Source organism: Aquarana catesbeiana, linkage group LG03, assembly GCF_042186555.1.
Source record: "Aquarana catesbeiana isolate 2022-GZ linkage group LG03, ASM4218655v1, whole genome shotgun sequence".
Lineage (NCBI taxonomy): Eukaryota > Metazoa > Chordata > Amphibia > Anura > Ranidae > Aquarana > Aquarana catesbeiana.
The window spans coordinates 153,926,807-153,947,831 of NC_133326.1; the positions used below are offsets into that span (position 1 = coordinate 153,926,807).

General features: G+C 42.1%; 1 protein-coding gene across 1 annotated transcript in view; it reads right to left on the reverse strand.

Moving 5' to 3' along the window:
- Nucleotides 1–1,829: 1,829 nt before the first annotated feature.
- Nucleotides 1,830–21,025, reverse strand: part of CEP41 (centrosomal protein 41) — a 67,133-nt gene continuing 47,937 nt past the window's right edge. Inside the window, exons 8-11 of the mRNA XM_073619427.1 lie at nucleotides 20,583–20,650; nucleotides 19,979–20,093; nucleotides 8,236–8,454; nucleotides 1,830–5,232 (exon numbers count right to left, since the gene is read on the reverse strand). Of these exons, the coding sequence (XP_073475528.1) occupies nucleotides 5,093–5,232; nucleotides 8,236–8,454; nucleotides 19,979–20,093; nucleotides 20,583–20,650 (542 nt within the window). The 3' untranslated portion in view covers nucleotides 1,830–5,092. The remainder of the gene's footprint in view (nucleotides 5,233–8,235; nucleotides 8,455–19,978; nucleotides 20,094–20,582; nucleotides 20,651–21,025) is intronic.

A 21,025-nucleotide genomic window follows, 5' to 3' on the forward strand; every position in this document is an offset into this window, starting at 1 on the left:
ATTCACAAAATAAGGTGTCTCTTCCTACAGGCCTGCTTCCATAAAACAGTACATAAAGGGGTTGATTTACTAAAGGCAAATCCACTTTTACTATAAGCGCACTGCAAGTGCACTTGGAAGTGCAGTCACTGTAGATCTAAGGGGAAGCTCTACTGATTTCTATCATCCAATCATGTGCAAGCAAAGATGCTGTTTTTTATATTCCTTGCATGTCCCCCTCAGATCTACAGTGACTGCACTTCCAAGTGCACTTGTAATGCAAAGTGGATTTGCCTTTAGTAAATAAACCCCAAAGAGTTCATTAACAGGACATTTTACATCATGGAAACACACTTGATTATACCTACCAAGTCACTACTTTGGACATGCCCTGGGGCACAGCAAAATGATGACTAATCCCAAATATTTTTCCCCATGAGTTTTACTATATATATATTATATATAAAAAAAATATGAGTCAGAGTATTTTAAGTCTGAATGACCTCTTGTAACCAATATACAGGTTTATAAAGTCCATGAAAAGGCACATTCCTCATGTTTATAAATGAATTCAGGCTACATTTAGGGCCCATTCACACTAGGCACTGCATGTGAATCACACAGGAGCACTTCACATGCAGTTCTGTGCAGTGCGATTTCAGACCCATTAATTTTTAAACGTGCTGAAATCATACCACACTGTATGTGCTGCACTTTTTTTTGAAGGTGTACTTTTGTACCATGCGATCCAGTGCGGGAAACGCAATGCGTTTGCAACCTGCATTTGGCCTGTCGTTGACTCGAACTGACCACCGTGGCAGATCGCAAAGGCATTGGGATCAGAATGTGGTGCAGGACACCACGCGGGAACGCAGCTCTCCTGCACTGCATTATGGGTATAAGGGCCCATCCACCCTAACTGTTTCAATGTAGTGTTTCTAGATTACTTAATCTTGTGTGATTTTCAGCAAATCACATCTGCCATAGGGATAAATTATAGCACGCTAGCCCTTATTTCACACCTGAGCAAATTGGTGTGCATTTCCCGAAGCATGACAACACTCATCATGAAGATTCCTATTATATACAATTGTGCCCGTTCACACCTGCATGGTGCTGCAACTTGTAATGTGGAAAAGTAGGTTAACTTTTTTTTTTAAAGAATCATGCATTTTTGACCCTATAGACTTTAACTGGGTTGCCTGAAAAGGCACAACACAAGCATTTTAGCTTGTATTTGCACCCAACAACCTCAGGCCTGTGAACAAAACGAAGGATTCAGGAGTGTCCACACTGGATGTAAATGCTTTATTCCACCTGGTGAGGGCCCATAGGAACCCCTGTGATGTCCATTACAAGAACTGTAGCAAGTTGCAGAGGGCCTGGGAAGACATTGGCATAGCAGACATGGTTCAAGAGCTCAGATAGCAAAAGACACCACAACACCACACAGAAAAACCTAAAAAATGTCCATTCGAGAGTGCAAAATAAAATGCTTCAAAATTGCCTAAAACCATTCAATTGTGAATGGAGGACTGAAATGAAAAATACAGAACTGTGAATATTGACCAAGTTGCAAAAATTATGCAACAAATAAGTTAAGGCTACCATTGTAACTTAAATATTTCCACAAAAATTATGACCTGGAAGTTAATGAATGAAACAGTACCTTATATAATAAAAGAAGTATGCAGAAAGTATGGAAAGAAAGAAAGAAAGAAAGAAAGAAAGAAAGAAAGAAAGAAAGAAAGAAAGAAAGAAAGAAAGAAAGAAAGAAAGAAAGAAAGAAAGAAAGAAAGAAAGAAAGAAAGAAAGAAAGAAAGAAAGAAAGAAAGAAGAATTCAAGTCCCCTATTCATCAAAAAGCAACATAACATTGTAGTATATGAAGAGAATAAGATGAAAATTGATCCAAAATCAATGTCAACATTTTTTTTTTTTTTTTTTTTTTAAGAAGGGTGACATCATATGGGAATGTGTATTTTTTTCCTCCCAATGATCACAAATGTTTTCCTTCTCTCTCTCTCTCTCTCTCTCATGTGTTACAATGTGATCCACCATGAGTTTAAAAAGCAATGTGCTTAACTACCATTCGGTCAACTTGCTTAATATTTTTATGCAGCTGGTTGTACGGTATTGGCACACTTCAAAGATATTCATACGGGACTACTGAACATAGGCCATCTTTAGTCAAAGATCACATTATTTAGAAAACCCTTTCAATTAGGTTTATTCAACAAAAGCAAGCATGTGCAAAGTGAAGGGAGTCATAGACAATCAATCCATTTTCACCACTGTTGCCGATTGGTCGATATGGTTAACTGAACTCTGCACATCCCATTTGCAACTATTCATAGAACCACTACTGTATGCTGGCTTAAAAAAAAAAAAAAAACAAGGTGCATTGCACATTCTGAGTGTAGACCTATGCTACATGGGTTCCCTCTTTAATACATAAACTACCCATAGGAAATATATTTTAAGATACATCATAGTAAAATACACAAGGTCTAATTCATAAACCCTTAAGTAAAGTTATGTGCTGCACACAGCATCCACATTTTATTTCATCATGTTTCACTTCACTAGTGCAGTTTAAGGGCCTATTCACACCAGCAGGTACACTTTATGCTCTGTATAAAGCATACCTGCCGATGTGCGCTGGGAATAGCTGGTGCAGTTTATTGCTACTTTTTTTTTTTTTTTTTTAACTTGTTTAAATGTCACAAAATTGAATTTTAATTTCTAAGCACTTCAGCATGTTGTGATGTGGTATAATGCAAGGCATAAATATGCAGCAGGTACTTTTTTTTTCAGCGCACACCAACACACTGTGTTGACACGACCTGAATGAACTAAGAATATAAGGCAAATTGCCCTGTCTGTGCATTGGATAAAGCTCCCCAATACATATAGTGTGAATGGGCCCTAAAGCTAACACTTGTTTGGCTGCTATGGATAACAGCACCATCTTTCCTTTACTCAAATACGTCGTCATATGTGACTAAACAGAATTAACTTTATAATAAGGAGTTGTTAGGTCAGCTTCACACTGCTTGTCACACAATTATTCACAAATACATCAAGTATATTTGGCAAGTGTGGTACACCCTAGTTTAGCCCAGAGGTGCCCACAGGGAACCAGATCTATGCACACTGGCTGCTCTAAATCTATACTCCATTCTAAAGGCAAGTTTAAAGTAGAATTTCAGCAAAGAACAAATAGTCTTAAAAATGCTCCCTCCCTACTCCTGACACCTATAATACCTAACCTGTGTGTAAAAGAATCCACATGATCCCCTGTGTCAGTCAGCAGCAGCTGTAGGGGAGTGGAGAGAGTCCCGACAATGGCTACGAAAGCTGGATGGCGTCATCAATAGACTCCCATGGTGGAGCCGTTGTCAATGGTCACTCCAGCTACAGGTAAGCCTGGTACACACTGATCAGCGCTCACAGCCACTGGATACCAGTGTTGACTGGATGCCAATCGGATGTGGTTTTCCAGCATGCCCATTCGACAGAAGCCAGTCGTAAGACCAGCTTCTGTAGAACAGACAGCTGTACACACGAGCCGAAAGTCAGCCGGTTCCTGCCGAACTGTACAATTTTGGCCTGTGTGTACAAGGCTTTGGCTGGAACTCTACTGTAAGTTACAAGAGACGATACCATGTAATACCTACAGCTAGCAAGTGGAATGCGTAGCTTTAAAGAGGACTGTAACTGATATTCAAACATATTACTTTCCAATGAATATACAAACTCCTATTATTATTTATGAAAAATAATAAAAATGTACCCACAGCTGATTTTAGGGTTCATTACACAACCAAAATATCAATTCACCCAAACCCAATATATCATTTAGAGATGGGTCTAGTGATCTTAGTTATCCACGATCATTCTCTTGGGGGCTCCAATCGAAAGATCTCCCTGTCATAATTATCAGCCACCTCCGGGTTCTCCCACTTCTCATGCTACATTTTTTATAACGTCTAATAAATACATAGCTCAACTTCCCTACAAATAGAAGAAACTGATAGGTGGTTTAACTCTGAAACTGAAATATCTGTTTTGGGAAAACCGACACTTTGTACATTTAACTCATTGAGGTTAGGCAACCATGCTTTAAACATGGGAATGGTGCAGTGGGGAGACTTTGCACACAGTGTGGATGAAGATAACATTTATGCCTCGTTCACACCATGGTGCAGAGAGGTCAGTTCACACCACAACAATGGCATCACGTGCGGATTTTTTCTGAGCAGAAAACTGCAACGTGTATGCAGTTTTCTGCATGGGGAACAAACTAACATGACATCAAAATTGGTGTGAACAGGGCACATAACTGACACGCATAAAAACTGATGTCAACGTGCATAAAAGTGCACTAAAATGTGCATGAAAACGGATGTAAATTTATGTCTTTGCAAGGGAAATATGCCCGGTTTTCCCATCAGTTTTCATGCACGCATGGTGTAAACGAGCCCTTAAAACAGCACAGCAATAACCATAGGAGTGAGTATTTCAGAAAAAAATACAGCATTTTGGTGACTAGATGAAACTGAAAATCATAGAAAGTCATAGTATTAGAGAAAATTTGGGGAAATTTCTATGCAGCCTGGAAGCATCCTTGTGATATTCGCCCAAGGAATGTTTTATAAATGTACTCCTAAGCGTTGATAAAAGAGTAATTGGTCTCACAAGATGTGGAATGTCCCCATGATAGGTTTTCACAGACATTGCAACACAAATTTTGGTTATTTTCTAAACCAGTGATTTCTCATCATAGTTTCCAATGGGCAGCTATGAAAATATTTAAAGTAATCTGCACCAATATTTCCAAATGTTATCTACAATCAAGTTAGCAGGGATACCTCTTAGGAAACTGCTTTATGCAACATAAAGAACCAATACATAGAATACCCCCCCTTTAAATTGAAACTTCTACACAGTAATTGTAACAACCTGTAAACATTCTACTTCCATCAGCTTTTCGCCAAAGAACTTCTGTCTAGCTAGCAATACTGCTGTAGCATGAATAAGAAAAGTTCTACTATACAAATAGACCAGGGATTGAACGGGAATGACTGAAGATTGTTGAGATTGTACATAAATCATTTCCAGGGTTTGCCTTGTGGACTGATGCTACGGATGGATCGGGAGCTGACAGAGCTGGCAGAAGATGGAACCTGGCTGTTTCTTGAGTAGGAACTTTTTGACTCTGATCTACCAGTGGATAAACGGCTGAGACGACCTGTGGATGACAGAAGGAGATGCATGGCAATATGAATTACAAATAAATAACTAAACAGCAAGAGAATACTTCCATCTAAGAAAACTGCACCCAGCACAGGCGATCAGTGTTTGATGATCGAGAGCTGCTGTATTGAAACTTAAGGCTGGTGCACACAGGGCGCATATCGGCAAATTCAACAGAAATCGTCTAACATTCGGTTCTTGTGTACAGCAGTCTGTCATACAGAAGCAGATCTAACGTCTGGCTTCTATCAAAAGCGGCATGCTGGAACACCAGTATCTGATCAGCGCTTGCAACCAATAGCTGTGAGCGCTGATCCGTGTGTTCTGGCGGGGGTGGGGTCAGTCCCCGTTACAACACATTCGCTCAGTTAGTATGGCGACCTCTCAGTTTTTTTCTCTGTTCAGCCCACTGGGAAGAAAGAAAAAAATAACTCATTAAACTTTATCACAATCCTGCCTCCTACTACATTCCTTGTAGTAATGAATGCAGAATGATGTAGAAAAGCAGACAGCAGTTCCTATATCAGAGTAATGTAGAAGCCGGGACAGAGTCTGCTCCAAACCAACAAAGGGAATGCAGCAGCTTTCAGTATAGAAAACTGCAGCAGATTCCTACCAGGTCAGACCTGGTGTACGCGTTGTAAACTGTCAGCAAACAGCTCACATCCCTTTCTCTGCTGGTAGGAGTAGTGCCTGCAAGCCCTCCTAATCTTAACAGGAGTTGGGCAGGGCAGAGGAATCTGAAGCTTGCAGCTCTAGCTGTGCTGTGTCTGTCACAGACACAGCATGGAACAGAAAACTAATCACTCCCAATTAACAACTGCACCCCTTTTGTTAATTAGCAGCAGGATCTGCTTTGTTTCCAAAGTTTAGAAGAAGAGTAGTGCAAGCATTAGGCTTGTGCCACTCTTTATTAACTCCCCTGCTGCGGTTCCGGAGGTGGATCAATTCTAAAAGTGACAGGTAATTATTAAGCAGGATGCACATTACATTCTACCAAAAAACAGAAACAACTAATTTCTAGCATACAGTTATCCTTTAAAAAAGGTATTGTAGAGCATGCAAAGTAAAGTGGAACTCCTGCTTTGTTGAAGGATAGAAACAGTCCCCTGTAGGTCAAGTAACTTTAGCAAATTAACTTTTAGACCCTTTCCTGCTATAATATCTATAGACAGATAAAAAAACCCACTGTGCTTAGCCTAAATATCTGGACCTCCCAGAAGTCCCCTAATGGGGCGTACACACAGTCGGACTTTCTGGAAAGCTAGGTCCGACGTACTTGCCGCCAGACTTCCGGTGGACTACTGCCGGACTTTCTGAACGGCCAGACTTGCCTACACACGGCCGGACTTTCCGGAATCTGGTCTTCCCGACGGACTTCCGCCGGACTTTCAGAATGAACGGACTTTCCCACACACGGACAAGTCCGTTCATTTTGAACGTGACTCGGGTACGACGGGACTAGAAAAGGAATTCAATCTCGCCGCTTTTTTTGGCGAGATTGAAACCTTGCGAGCCCCGTCGCAGGCATCCCAGGCCCTTAGGTCTGGTATTGAACTTTAAGGGGAACCCCCTACGCCGAAAAACCGGCGTGGGGTCCCCCCAAAATCCATACCAGACCCCGATCCGAGCACGCAGCCCGGCCGGTCAGGAAAAGGGGTGGGGACGAGCGAGCGCCCCCCCCTCCTGAACCGTACCAGGCCGCATGCCCTCAACATGGGGGGTGCTTTTGCCCCCCCACCACAAAGCACCTTGTCCCCATGTTGATGACGACAAGGGCCTCTTCCCGATAACCCTGGCCGTTGGTTGTCGGGGTCTGCGGGCGGGAGGCTTATCGGAATCCGGAAGCCCCCTATAATAAGCGGGCCCCCAGATCCCGGCCCCCCCACCCTATGTGAATGAGTATGGGGTACATGGTACCCCTACCCATTCACCTAGGGAAAAAGTGTAAATAATAAAACACAACACAGGTTTTTAAAATATTTTATTAAACAGTTCTGGGGGGGGGATCTTGCTCCGGCTTCGGGGGTCCCTCTTCTCCCGGCGTCCGGTTGGTTCTTCGGCCGGCCCCTCCGCTGTCTTGAGGTAGCTCTATTGCCAGCGGAGGTCCGGACTTCTTGTCTTCTCTTCCCCAGATGTTGACATGACGCTCTCTCCGGCCTCTTCTCCCGGTGTTCCAGGTCTTCGGCCGGCCCCTCCGCTGTCTTCAGGTAGCTCTATTGCCAGCGGAGGTCCGGGCTTCTGGGCTTCTCTTCTCTTCTCTTCCCCAGATGTTGACACGACGCTCTCTCCGGCTGGACTGGTCTCTGAGGGCTCCGTTGTGACTTATATAGGCGGAGACCCCGCCCCCATATGATGTCACAGTCCCTGGGCATGCTGGGACTGTGACGTTTTAAGGGGCGTGGTCGACCACAGACGGTCGGATTGTCCGCCGGATTTGGTCCGGCGGCGTCCGTCGGACTTTTGCATGTGAAAAGTCCGACCGTGTGTACGCCCCATTAGACATGCAGCAATCGTATATACAGACTGAATATTGTTGCCATGGTTACAAGAAATAGACCTACTCCTTGACAAGAATAGAGGGAGGGAAAAAGTACTTGTACTTGTGAACAAATTCCTGCATAAAATGTATTTTTTTCTCTGATAAAATGCTTTCTTATATTGCCCGATTTGTCTTCAGGACACTGTCAATAGAGCTCTTTATATTAAAAAGTGTGCTAAAGAAAAAAAAAAAAAAAAAAAAAAAAATCAAACAACACACACAACACGGGCGAATCTTTAAAATTTGTATGTTTTCGGCTATCAGTGGAAATTCCTGCCGCCCTATAACCGAAAAAAAAAAAAAAAAAAAAAAAAAAAAAAAAAAGTACAATAACCAGCTGCAGGTAGGTGAAAAAAGTGGGACATAAAAAAACAAAAAACAAAAAAACACTGTTCTAGCAAATGACAGGTTCATATAGATGAGCAAGACTGCTTGAATACTAATGGAATTACTTACTGGCAGTGTCTGTTGGCATGAGCATTTTCTCCAGATGTTGTTCAATTTTTTCCAAGTCTTGGTTGGAAAATCTCCATTTGTTCTCAGCAGGTAGGATAGGTTCCCTTGGGGTGGTATGCTTGCGTGCAGACTTAGGCTGGACTGGCTGAGTTAAGCAGGTGACTGGGAATGTGCCAGTTGTAAGCCCATCAGGGAACTTGTGTGCTAACACTTTTAGACCTGTAAAAAACCAAAAGTTTTTATATTTTTAAAAAAATCAATAATTTAATTACTCAGATTCCACATAAACTCACAGGACATCCCTCCAGGGTACATTATAATAATATGTATAGAAGGCTTCATTTGCACATAGACAGTTTTGGCCAATCCCGGCGTTTTCAGGTGCCTGAGAGGCACAGGTGCAGCGTCCAGCCCCACTGCCAGCAGCTTATCAAAACTTATGATAGACCAAAATATGCAGCAGCTGGATGCTGTACCAAGGGGCACTCATGTTAATGGTTATAAGTGCAGGAAATAGGGAGTTAACCAGATGGTATCAAATACCACATAAAATTAGTAATATAAAAAGGTTCATATAAATAGTCCATCATATGATAAAAAGATAATAAAATCCTCACTATCAATGTAAATGAAAGAAACCCACTCAAAACTGTAGCAAGGACTGTGAGGGGGGGGAAGAAGGAGGAAAAGGTAGAAAAAGGAAAAAAGGTATGATCCCGCACGCTGAATCTCGTCATCACAAGTCCGAGCTAAACCAGTATGGGATTGAGGATCTCCGTTCAAATATCTGACCCATGGGTCCCAAACCCTCTCAAAACATCCGTATTTTGTCATACAGGACTGTTGTCATGCGCTCATTTTATATGAATATATCCTAATACTGCATTGATGTAAGGTAGGTAATGAAGAATTTGTGCATTGTTGTCAAAATATAGCATTGGCCAGAATTCTTTGAAAGCTTTTATACACTTAATCAAAGAAAATGGGAAGATACACTTATGCCCCATTTACATATGTCATTTGAAGAATGGGCGTTTTTTTTTGCGCGACAATCATAGGGCAGCCCAATCATTTTAATGGGCTGCCCTACATGTGACAAAGTAGCTCTATGCTGAATTCAGTTTTGCAAGTTTTTTGCACCTGGTAATTTGGGACACTTGTACGTTTTTGCATGTGGCAAAACATGCGTCTGCTTGCTACATATGGGGTGACATTAACAATGAATGGATCCCTGCTATCAGAACAAAATAGCACAGCGGGAGCGATTCTCCCACCCACCTTTTTTTTTATATCATACTGTAGAGTTTAAGATTTCCTATCATTTGAGCCCAGTCTTGCCACACAGAGTTAATCCATCTCTGAGCAATCCTCTTATTGTTCAGTGAGAAAAATCTTGACAAACTGAGAAAAACTTTGTCAAATCCTCCCCCTTGCTGTGAGTGACAGGTGATTTACATATCTCGTGCACTAGCCTAAGACATGCATTATTTTTTAATTCCCACCCCCACTCCTTCAGCAGCTCTGCAAGGATTGGCTGTTCCACACCTCAGCATGATTTGGCATGCTGAAGTCATGTGGTTACTTTCCTGTCTTTTCACTGGATGTTAGAGATCATAGCAGAAGTTCAGTGTAAGAAATACACAGGAGAAAATGCATATTGACAAGGAGAGTGTAGAGGTGGGCGGGGAGTCTACTGACATCACGACTCCACCCACCGAGCTCCAGACAACAGACCCACCCACAGAATCTGCAGTTTTTTGGGTCTCATAACAGACAGAGGGGAGACATTTGACAGGTAAAGATACATGCAGGAGGCATGTATATCCTTATAGATAACCCCTATGGCAGTAGTTTAGAAAGGATGACATTGGGTTTACATCCACTTTAAATAGGTAGATGGGGAAATCGGATCTTTTTTTTCCATTCAACCCATAAAAAACAAGTAATGTATGGCCTGCTTAAAGCAGAACTTTACCCATAACAACTTGATAAAAAATAATGTTCTTTAGGAAGGAACATATATTCCACATTAATAATTATGCAACCGTAATTTAGTGTGTGCTTTAAATTGCCTCCAGCATTGCTCCGGTTTCTTATTGCTGGAAGCTGCCATTTTGATGAAGCCCAGAGCCCCTGCAGTGGAACTAAACCCATCGATTTAACAGTTTCAAAAAAACAGTTACATTCCTGGAATGCCGAGATTGCGAAGTCACATTTGCTTGTGTCCTCAACCAAACTCTCAAACCATCCAATGGCTGGTGTTATAACTGATCACATGTGCAGCACCATGGCAGTTGCAGATCAAAAAGAAGCAGCTGTAAAAGATAGGAGCATTTAATCCTGCTTTAAGGCTGTCAGCAGATCGGCCTCTACAAACTCAGCAGTGCTTATAACTGGAGAGCAACTGAGCATGTGCAGAGCAGGGTGAGACAGCGTATTACTGGATTTTAAACAAAATAGGAACTTATATTTAACGTTTTACATATATACATATTGCTATACCTGCAAAGGGGACCAGCCTGAAGTTTTCTAGCAAGACTTCTTTTTCTGACTAAAGTTCCACTTTAAGTCTAGTATGGCAGTTTTAGCACAGGATTCATCCTTTATCCTTTAATATTCAAACAATAAGCTGAATATTTAGAATTACACCTCTGATTAACACCAACTGTACACCGCACGTTGACACTAACTGATGGTGACACACATTAGCTATGCATGAGTTCCGGAATATGACAGGACACTAATCGTTAAAAGGATGTAAGGTCACCTTGATGTGTTTACGGACACTTTCCTAGTGATCCTATGTAGAGGTCGACCGATATGGGTTTTTCTCTGGCCTATGCCAAAGCCGATATTTAGAAATCGCGGTGGCCGATATATGATGCCGATTTTTTTAGGGCCGATATATTAGGCCGATTTTTTTAGGGCCGATATATTAGGCCGATTTTTTTTTTTTTTTTTTCCCTTCATCTCATAAAATCTAACAGTTAGACCCCTTTCACACTGGGGTGTTTTTCAGGCGCTTTTGGGCTAAAAATAGTGCCTGTAAAACGGCTCCCCTGCAGTCTGTGTGAAAGCTCGAGTGCTTTCACACTGAGGCGATGCGCTGGCAGGATGTTAAAAAAAAGTCCTGCAAGCGGCATCTTTGGATCAGTGTATACCGCTCCTCCACCACTCCTGCCCATTGAAATGAATGCGCACCGCTGCCGAAGCGCCTGCAAAGCGTTTCGGCAGCAGCGCTTCAGGGGTGCATTTAACCCCTTCTTCGGCCGCTAGCTGGGTTATAAGCGCCCCGCTAGCAGCCGAATAGCGCTGCTAAAATGACGGTAAAGCGCCGCTAAAATTAACAGCATTTTACCGTCAACGCATGCCCGCTCCAGTGTGAAAGCAGCCTTAAGTAATAAGTGATACAGAAATTTTTTTATATTTAAACATTTATTAAACAAAACAAACCTCCAATCAGTTCACTTGTATGTAGAATTTAGATTAAAAAAAATAACTATATCTTAAATATTAAATACACAAAAACAGGTAATCAAAACTTTTGGACGAAAAAAAATGGGCTAACTTTACTGCTTTTTTTTTTTTTTTTTTTAATTACATTAGTGTATTTTTTTTTTAAAAATTGCGTTTGAAAGACCGCTGCGCAAATACCGTGTGACATAAAATATTGCAACAACCGCTATTTTATTCCCTAGGGTCTCTGCTAAAAAAAAAATATATATATAATGTTTGGGGGTTCTAAGTGATTTTATAGCAGAAAATACAGGATTTTTACTTGTAAGCAACAAGTGTCAGAAAAAGATTTAGTCTTTAAATGGTTAAACTGAAAACTTCTCCACGGAGTTCAGTCTATTGATAAAAGAACCTGAAAGAGATACAATGTATCTTCTTATCAGACTTGGCAGGCTGCCCAGAGGAGGAGAGAAGAAAACTTCAGACAACTTGCAATTGACTTCAATTACAGAAGTGATTTGCAAGTCCGCTGAATCGGCTTTTTTTATCAGCACAATCGGCCGATATATCGGTCGACCTCTAATCCTATGTGACTGGAATAAAGAAGCAGCCGTGGTGAATTTCTATACAGCTCTTCCTGGAAGGTAAACACAGTGACCACAAAACACTGGCTTCACAAAATACACTGCCCTGGCGATCATCCCTACAGCCTGGAAATTTCATGGAACGGATTTTGTAATACTTACAATCGGCAGTAAAACCCAACAACTGTCTTCCTATTAGGAAAAGGTCATAACAGAGAGATAGTATCAGGAAAAATGGCTCAACTTAAAGTGGTAGTAAACTCTGTTACACCACGTGTACCTACAGGTAAGCCTACAATAAGGCTTACCTGTAGGTACTGGAAATATCTCTTAAACTTTAGGAGATATTCAGAGTGCACGCAGCCGATGACATCACAGCGCATGTGCTCTGAAGGTCCGGCTTACAGTTGCGTGCCTTCAGTGCCTGTGCCGTAAATGCGGGAGTGATGTCATCGTGCTCCCGGCCACTCATGTAGCCAGAGGCTGCGAACCCGGAAGGAAGACTGGGGGAAGATGTCAGCCCTCTTAGCAGTGGGCTTTGTTCTTGCCTTGCAGGGAATTTTTTTTTTTTTTTTCTTAACCACCTGGTTTACTACAGCTTTAACCACTTGAGCCCCGGACCATTATGCTGCCTAAGGACCAGAGGACTTTTTCCAATTTGGCACTGCATCGCTTTAACTGCTAATTGCGCGGTCATGCAATGCTGTACCCAAACAAAATTTGCGTCCTTTTCTTCCCACAAATAGAGCTTTCTTTTGATGGTATTTGATCACCTCTGCCGTTTTTATTTTTTGCGCTATAAAACGGAAAAAGACCGAAAATTTTGAAAAAAAAAAAATGATATTTTCTACTGTTTGTTATAAAAAAAAAAAATCCAATAAACTCAATTTTAGTCATACATTTAGGCCAAATTGTATTCGGCCACATGTCTTTGGTACAAAAAAAAAAAAAAAAAAAAAAAAAAAAGTAAAAAGTAAATAAGTGTATATTTATTGGTTTGCGCAAAAGTTATAGCGTCTACAAACTAGGGTACATTTTCTGGAATTTACACAGCTTTTAGTTTATGACTGCCTATGTAATTTCTTGAGGTGCTAAAATGGCAGGGCAGTACAAACCCCCCCCCCCCCCAAATGACCCCATTTTGGAAAGTAGACACCCCAAGGAAATTGCTGAGAGGCATGTTGAACCCATTGAATATTTTTTTTTTTTGTCCCAAGTGATTGAATGACAAAAAAAAAAAAAAAAAAAAAAAAAAAAAAAAAAATTTACAAAAAGTTGTCACTAAATGATATATTGCTCACACAGGCCATGGGTCTATGTGGAATTGCACCCCAAAATACATTCAGCTGCTTCTCCCGAGTACGGAGATACCACACGTGAGACTTTTTGGGAGCCTAGCCGCGTACAGGGCCCCAAAAACCAATCACCGCCTTCAGGATTTCTAAGGGCGTAAATTTTTGATTTCACTCTTCACTGCCTATCACAGTTTCGGAGGCCATAAAATGCCCAGATGGCACAAAACCCCCCCAAATGACCCCATTTTGGAAAGTAGACACCACAAGCTATTGCCGGAGAGGCATGTTGAGTCCATGGAATATTTTATATTTTGATACAAGTTGCAGGAAAGTGACAATTTTTTTTTTTTTTTTGCACAAAGTTGTCACTAAATGATATATTGCTCACACAGGCCATGGGCATATGTGGAATTGCACCCCAAAATACATTTAGCTGCTTCTCCTGAGTACGGGGATACCACATGTGTGAGACTTTTTGGGAGGCCTGGCCGCGTACGGGGCCCCGAAAACCAATCACCGCCTTCAGGATTTCTAAGGGTGTAAATTTTTGATTTCACTCTTCACTGCCTATCACAGTTTCGGAGGCCATGGAATGCCCAGGTGGCAGAAACCCCCCCAAATGACCCCATTTTGGAAAGTAGACACCCCAAGCTATTTGCTGAGAGGCATGGTGAGTATTTTGCAGCTCATTTGTTTTTGAAAATGAAGAGAGACAAGAAAAAACTTTTTTTTCTTTTTTCAAAACTTTGTGACAAAAAGTGAGGTCTGCAAAATACTCACTATACCTCTCAAATAGCTTGGGGTGTCTACTTTCCAAAATGGGGTCATTTGGGGGGGTTTTGTGCCACCTGGGCATTCCATGGCCTCCGAAACTGATAGGCAGTGAAGAGTGAAATCAAAAATTTACGTCCTTAGAAAGCCTGAAGGCGGTGCTTGGTTTTCGGGGTCCCGTACGCGGCTAGGCTCCCAAAAAGTCTCACACATGTGGTATCCCCGTACTCAGGAGAAGCAACAGAATGTATTTTGGGGTGTAATTTCACATATTCCCATGGCATGTTTGAGCAATATATCATTTAGTGACAACTTTGTGCAAAAAAAAAAAAAATATGTTGTCTTTCCCGCAACTTGTGTCACAATATAAAATATTCCATGGACTCGACATGCCTCTCAGCAAATAGCTTGGGGTGTCTACTTTCCAAAATGGGGTCATTTGGGGGGTTTTGAACTGTCCTGGCATTTTATGCACAACATTTAGAAGCTTATGTCACACATCACCCACTCTTCTAACCACTTGAAGACAAAGCCCTTTCTGACAGTTTTTGTTTACATGAAAAAATTATTTTTTTTTGCAAGAAAATTACTTTGTACCCCCAAACATATATTTTTTTAAAGCAAATGCCCTACAGATTAAAAATGGTGGGCGTTTCATTTTTTTTTTTTTTTCCACACAGTATTTGCGCAGCGATTTTTCAAACGCATTTTTTTGGGAAAAAAAACACACTTTTTAAAATTTTAATGCACTAAAACACACTATATTGCCCAAATGTTTGATGAAATAAAAAAAAGATGATCTTAGGCCAAGTACATGGATACCAAACATGACATGCTTTAAAATTGCACACAAAAACGTGCAGTGGCGACAAACTAAATAAATTTTTAAAAGCCTTTAAAAGCCTTTACAGGTTACCACTTTAGATTTACAGAGGAGGTCTACTGCTAAAATTACTACCCTCGATCTGACGTGCGCGGTGACACCTCACATGCATGGTGCAGTTGCTGTTTACATTTGACGCCAGACCGACGCTGCGAGAGCAGGGGTGCTTTTTTTTTTTTTTTTTTTTCTCTTTATTATTTTTTTGCTTTATTTTTAACTGTTCCTTTCATTTTTTTTTTTTTAATAATTTTTATCTCAGGGAATGTAAATATCCCCTATGATAGCAATAGGTAGTGACAGGTACTCTTTTTTGAAAAAATTGGGGTCTATTAGACCCTAGATCTCTCCTCTGCCCTCAAAGCATCTGACCACACCAAGATCAGTGTGATAAATTGCTTTCCCAATGGCGCTGTTTACATCCGGCGAAATATAAGTCATGAAATGCTCGTAGCTTCCGGTTTCTTAGGCCATAGAGATGTTTGGAGCCACTCTGGTCTCTGATCAGCTCTATGGTCAGCTGGCTGAATCACCGGCTGCATTTTCAGGTTCCCTGTTGAGACAGGCGAGCCAGAGAAAAAACACGGAAGATGGTGGTGGTGGTGGTGGTGGGGGGGGGGGCATTCCCTCCCACTGCTTGTAAAAGCAGTCCAGAGGCTAATTAGCCACTAGGATTGCTTTTACATGAAAGCCGACCGCTGGCTGAAAAGAATGATACCAAGATGATACCTAAACCTGCAGGCATCATTCTGGTATAACCAGTCAAAGTCGTGAATGGCGTACCTGAAGACAAAAAAAAAAAAAAAAAAAAAAAAAAATTGGAGAGAGAGAGAGATTTTTTTTTATTTTATATATATTTTTACATTTTTTTTGTAACTAACTTTTATAACTGTAACCGGTTCCAGGTTCGGGTCTCTCAAAAAGCGATGGCATCTTGGGAGACCCTGTGAAAGTGTGCCTAGTTTGTGCAATGCTCTACCCTACACTAATACTCAACTAGTGAATGGTAGCGTTCAAAACATTCACCAATGCAAAGACCAGGATCGTCAGGAGAGGAGGGACAATAATAGCGGGTGTCACGCCTATATCCGCGCTTGCTGCAGACACGACATCTTTTTTGGGGGGGGGGGTTCGCTGGGTAGGGGTATTCGGGAGGACATAAAATGCCTCTCATGCAGCCGACTGCATTTGGTTGGGGATGCGAATGGGGGAAATTACGGGTGCTGCAGAAGTGGTGGGTTCCCAATTAGGATTGGCGAATGCAGCAGGAAGGGCACTATGGGCACGACGGGCTGCGTTTGTCTTCTTCTTGGTGGCAGCGGGACACTACTTGTGCTTGCCACCTCACCAGCTTGAACTGCACTTATGGGACTCGCCACATCACCAAGTGTTACTGCAGTGCTGGTTTGACTACGACCGGGATGTACTAGGCCGCTGGTGCTTGCCAGTTCACCAAAACGCTACCAAAAAAACTGTTAGCGATTGCAGGGATCACGCCTGACTCTGCGAACGCTGCAGTTATGCGTTTAGTGTTTTGTAAGTGACAGTGATCGATCGATACTGCACTCGGGTGGGCTGGGCCGGGCGGAGGGGCAAAATGCAGGTGCTAGCAGGTATCTGGGCTGATCCCGCTAACACTGCGTTTTTGGGAACCCTAAACTGCTGGGGACGCTAGTATAAATCTGATCGGATCAGATATTGATCCGTTCAGATACTATACCACTAAGGGAGGCGTATGCTGCATGCGTGGGTGTTAGCGGTACTGGCGCTAACCTGACGCTGCCTAGGGCGACGCATATCACCGCCGGGCGATCAGGGGGCTAAACCTTTATTCGGTAATAAACGGCGGTTGCCCTGACACTATAAAAAACGAACTAACCAGCGTCACCTGTAACAGTTATACGGTGATCAGTGGTGAAAGGGTTAACTAGGGGGCAATCAAGGGGTTAAAACCTTTATTAGGTAGTATATGGGGGTCCCTGTCGCTATAAAAACACTGACAGCGAACCTAAATATTTACGTCCCTAACTAGCGTCACCAGCGACACTAATACAGTGATCAGAAAAATTATCGCTTTGCGACACTGGCGACGGGGGTGGGGGTGTGATCAAGGGGTTAAAACTTTATTGGGGGGGTTAGGGGGGTATCTTAGACCTAAAGGGGGCTAACCCTAACTGCCCTAACACAGTAACTGTCACAAACTGACACCATGCAGTAATCAGAAAAAAAAAAAAAAACTGCTTGGTGTCAGTGTGACGGGGGGGGGGGGGATGTCTTCTCTCCTCGGCGCCGGAATGGAAAATACCGAGCCGAGGAGAGATGACATCATTTCCTTTGCTGCTGTTTAGCATACAGCAGCAAAGGAATGATTTGATTGGCCGGCGGCGATCGCGAGGGGAGGGCCACAAACGGATGGTCTCCCCCTCATCTCTGATCGGCGCTGGTCCGATCGGACCCCCCGCCCGCGGGAGGCAGATCACGTATATGTACGCGATTCTGCCTGCCTGTGCCACCTTGCTGACATAAATTGGCGTGAGGCGGTCCTTAAGTGGTTAAGCAATCACATGGAAAATATAAATGTTTGCTATGGCAAATAAGACTTGTGCTGTATTTGAGTGAATTGTGCCTACCTGACTAGCTAGACCTAGAGATTTGTGCCTAAGGACATAAGTGTTAATGGGGGTGCTGAGAAATTGAACTGCAAGAGCCAATTGAACAAACAATTAGCCCAACTCCAGGATTGGGCATGGAGTTCACCAGAGCTTCAAAGGTTGCCATTAGAGTCCTCTTCCACTCCTCCACGACGACATCACGGAGCTGGTAGAGGAGTGCAAGGTCTCTAACATCTACCTTCTGTTTGTGGATGCCCCACAGATGCTCAATAGGGTTTAGGTCTGGAGACATGCTTGGCCAGTCCACCACCTTTACCCTCAGCTTCTTTAGCAAGGCAGTGGTCGTTTTGGAGGTGTGTTTGGGGTCGTTATCATGTTGGAATACTGCCCTGTGGCCCAGTCTCTGAAGGGAAGGGATCATGCTTTGCTTCAGTATGTCACAGTACATGTTGGCATTCATGATTCCCTCAATGAACTGTAGCTCCCCAGTGCCGGCATCACTGATGCAGCCTCAGACCATGAAACTTCAACCCCCATGCTTGACTGTAGTCAAGACACACTTGTCTTCGTACTCCTCACCTGGTTTCTACCACACACGCTTGACATCATCTGAACCAAAAAAGGTTACCTTGGTCTCGTCAGACCATAGGACATGGTTCCAGTAATCCATGTCCTTAGTCTGTTTGTCTTCAGCAAACTGCGGACTTTCTTATGCATCATCTTTAGAAGAGGCTTCCTTCTGAGACGGCAGCCATGGAGACCAATTTGTTTCAGTGTGCGGCATATGCTCTGAGCATTGACAGCCTGACCTCTGACCTCTCAACCTCTGCAGCAATGCTGGCAGCACTCATACATCTATTTCCCCAAAACCACCTCTGAATAGGACGCTGAGCACGTGCACTCATCTTATCTGGTCGACCACGGCGAGGCCTGTTCTGAGTGGAACCTGTCCTGTTAAAACGCTGTATGGTCTTGGCCACCGTGCTGCAGCTCAGTTTCAGGGTCTTGGCAATCTTCTTATAGCCTAGGGCCATCTTTATGTACAGCAACAATTCTTTTTTTCAGATTCTCAGAGAGTTCTTTGCCATGAGGTGCCATGTTGAACTTCCAGTGACCAGTATGAGAGTGTGAGAAAGATAATACCAAATTTAACACACCTGCTCCCCATTCACACCTGAGACCTTGTAACACTAACGATTCACATGACACCGGGGAGGAAAAATGGCTAATTGGGCCCAATTTGGACATATTCACTTAGGGGTGTGCTCACTTTTGTTGCCAGCAGTTTAGACATTAATGGCCGTGTGTTGAGTTAATTTGAGGGGACAGCAAATTTACACTGTAATATAAGCTGTACACTCACTACTTTACATTGTAGCAAAGTGTCATTCCTTCAGTGTTGTCACATGAAAAGATATAATAAAATATTAATATTTTACAAAAAATACAAAAATGTGAGGGGGTACTCTTTTATGAGAAAATTTATATATATATATATATATATATATATATATATATATATATATATATATATATATATTTTTTTTTTTTATAGCATCCTTGCAGTGGGAGAACCATTTTGCCCCTGAAGGTCCCTCCTGTCACCATTTTTCTCTTGGTGTCAGGTTAACTTGTCAGAAGTGATTCAGGCTAATAGCAGAGGAACATGGCAGCAGACAGAAATGACACTTAGTACGCTTAATTGAGACACGTACATGCTATAGGGGGAAATGCTTTGTTCATATTTCATGTCTGAGGTTTACATCCACTTTAATCCTTTCACTGTGGGTGGGCCTGCCACAAGAGTAAATAGTTTTTAAATTCCTGGCGTTGAGCTTTAATATTTAGGGCTACACGCACCCACATAACCCCTCAGCATGCTGTTTCTTGTTGCACATCCATCTCTTTCCCAGCAAAGCTGCTTGAAAGTGGCACCGGATGCATCATTACCCCATCTTTAGAAGTGTCATCACAGTAAGTACATAGGATGTGAAGGTCTGAGGGGGCAGCAGGGTGACATCAGAATATCCGCAGAAGTTAAACAAAACTGGTATTAGATCAACCTTGGCTATCCCAACTTAAACCCTTTCATCACCGTCATTCATTTGAATTTTGCTTATTTTAACTAAACAGAATAATTCTTACCTCCGGATAGCATAAAGAGATTCTCAAATCCTCTTTCACACATGGTTGTAGCTGCCTGACTGGCTATCCTCTCATCTTCATCATAAATAATAATGATTTTGCCTTGTGCATTTTTCTAAACACAGAAGTTAAGGTAAACCTTTATAGCAAGTATTAAATCATAGCCTAGCGATAGGATATGATATGATATGCAACTGTTGCAAGCAATGTGACCTGCTGGACGGCTGCTAGAGACAATCATACCATGCAGTGTTATAAAGTTTTCCCAATGAGCCATTCAATTGTTTTCTCTATCATGGTAAATAGAAACAATCCTTAAAGTCCGATTTCATCTTAAACCTTTTTTTTTTTGCATAGTGTGGAAAGCGTCAGAACCTTGGCCAGATTTTTTTCTTTAACCAGTCTCACCACTGGGGAGATTTGTCCCCCTGTCAGAATACAAAGGCAGTGTAGTAGAAATCGCTGCACCAACATTGTTTAGTTAGTATAGCGATCTCCCTGGGGTTTATTTTTTTCCCCGTTTAGCCCGCTGGGTTCGAACAAGAAAACTGAATGTGTGTACCAGGCATTAGGCTGAAAACACAGATAACAATATAATGGATACATAAGTCAGGATTTCTTGTGTGAAGGGATTCATGGTCCTGGAGAGCATGGCGATGGGATAGTGATGAGCTGCAAAGAAAATAAAAAAAAGACAAAAAAGAAAACATGAAGAATACATGAGAAGATGTACATATGACTAGTGAATCTCAGTAAACATTACACTACAAACAGGAAACAGGTGTGCAAAATATTATTAATAATATATATATATACACACACACACACACACACATACATATATACACACACACACACACACATACATATATACACACACATACATATATACACACACATACATACACTTTTTTTTTTTTTTTTTATGTATATGAAGGCCAGAGGAGCCCAGTGGGTATTTAAGCTGACCACGCCCTTGCTCTGTCAGTTCCAGTGCGTGATTCACCAGGCCGACTCATCAGCACACTGCGTGTTCGTGAGTCTGAC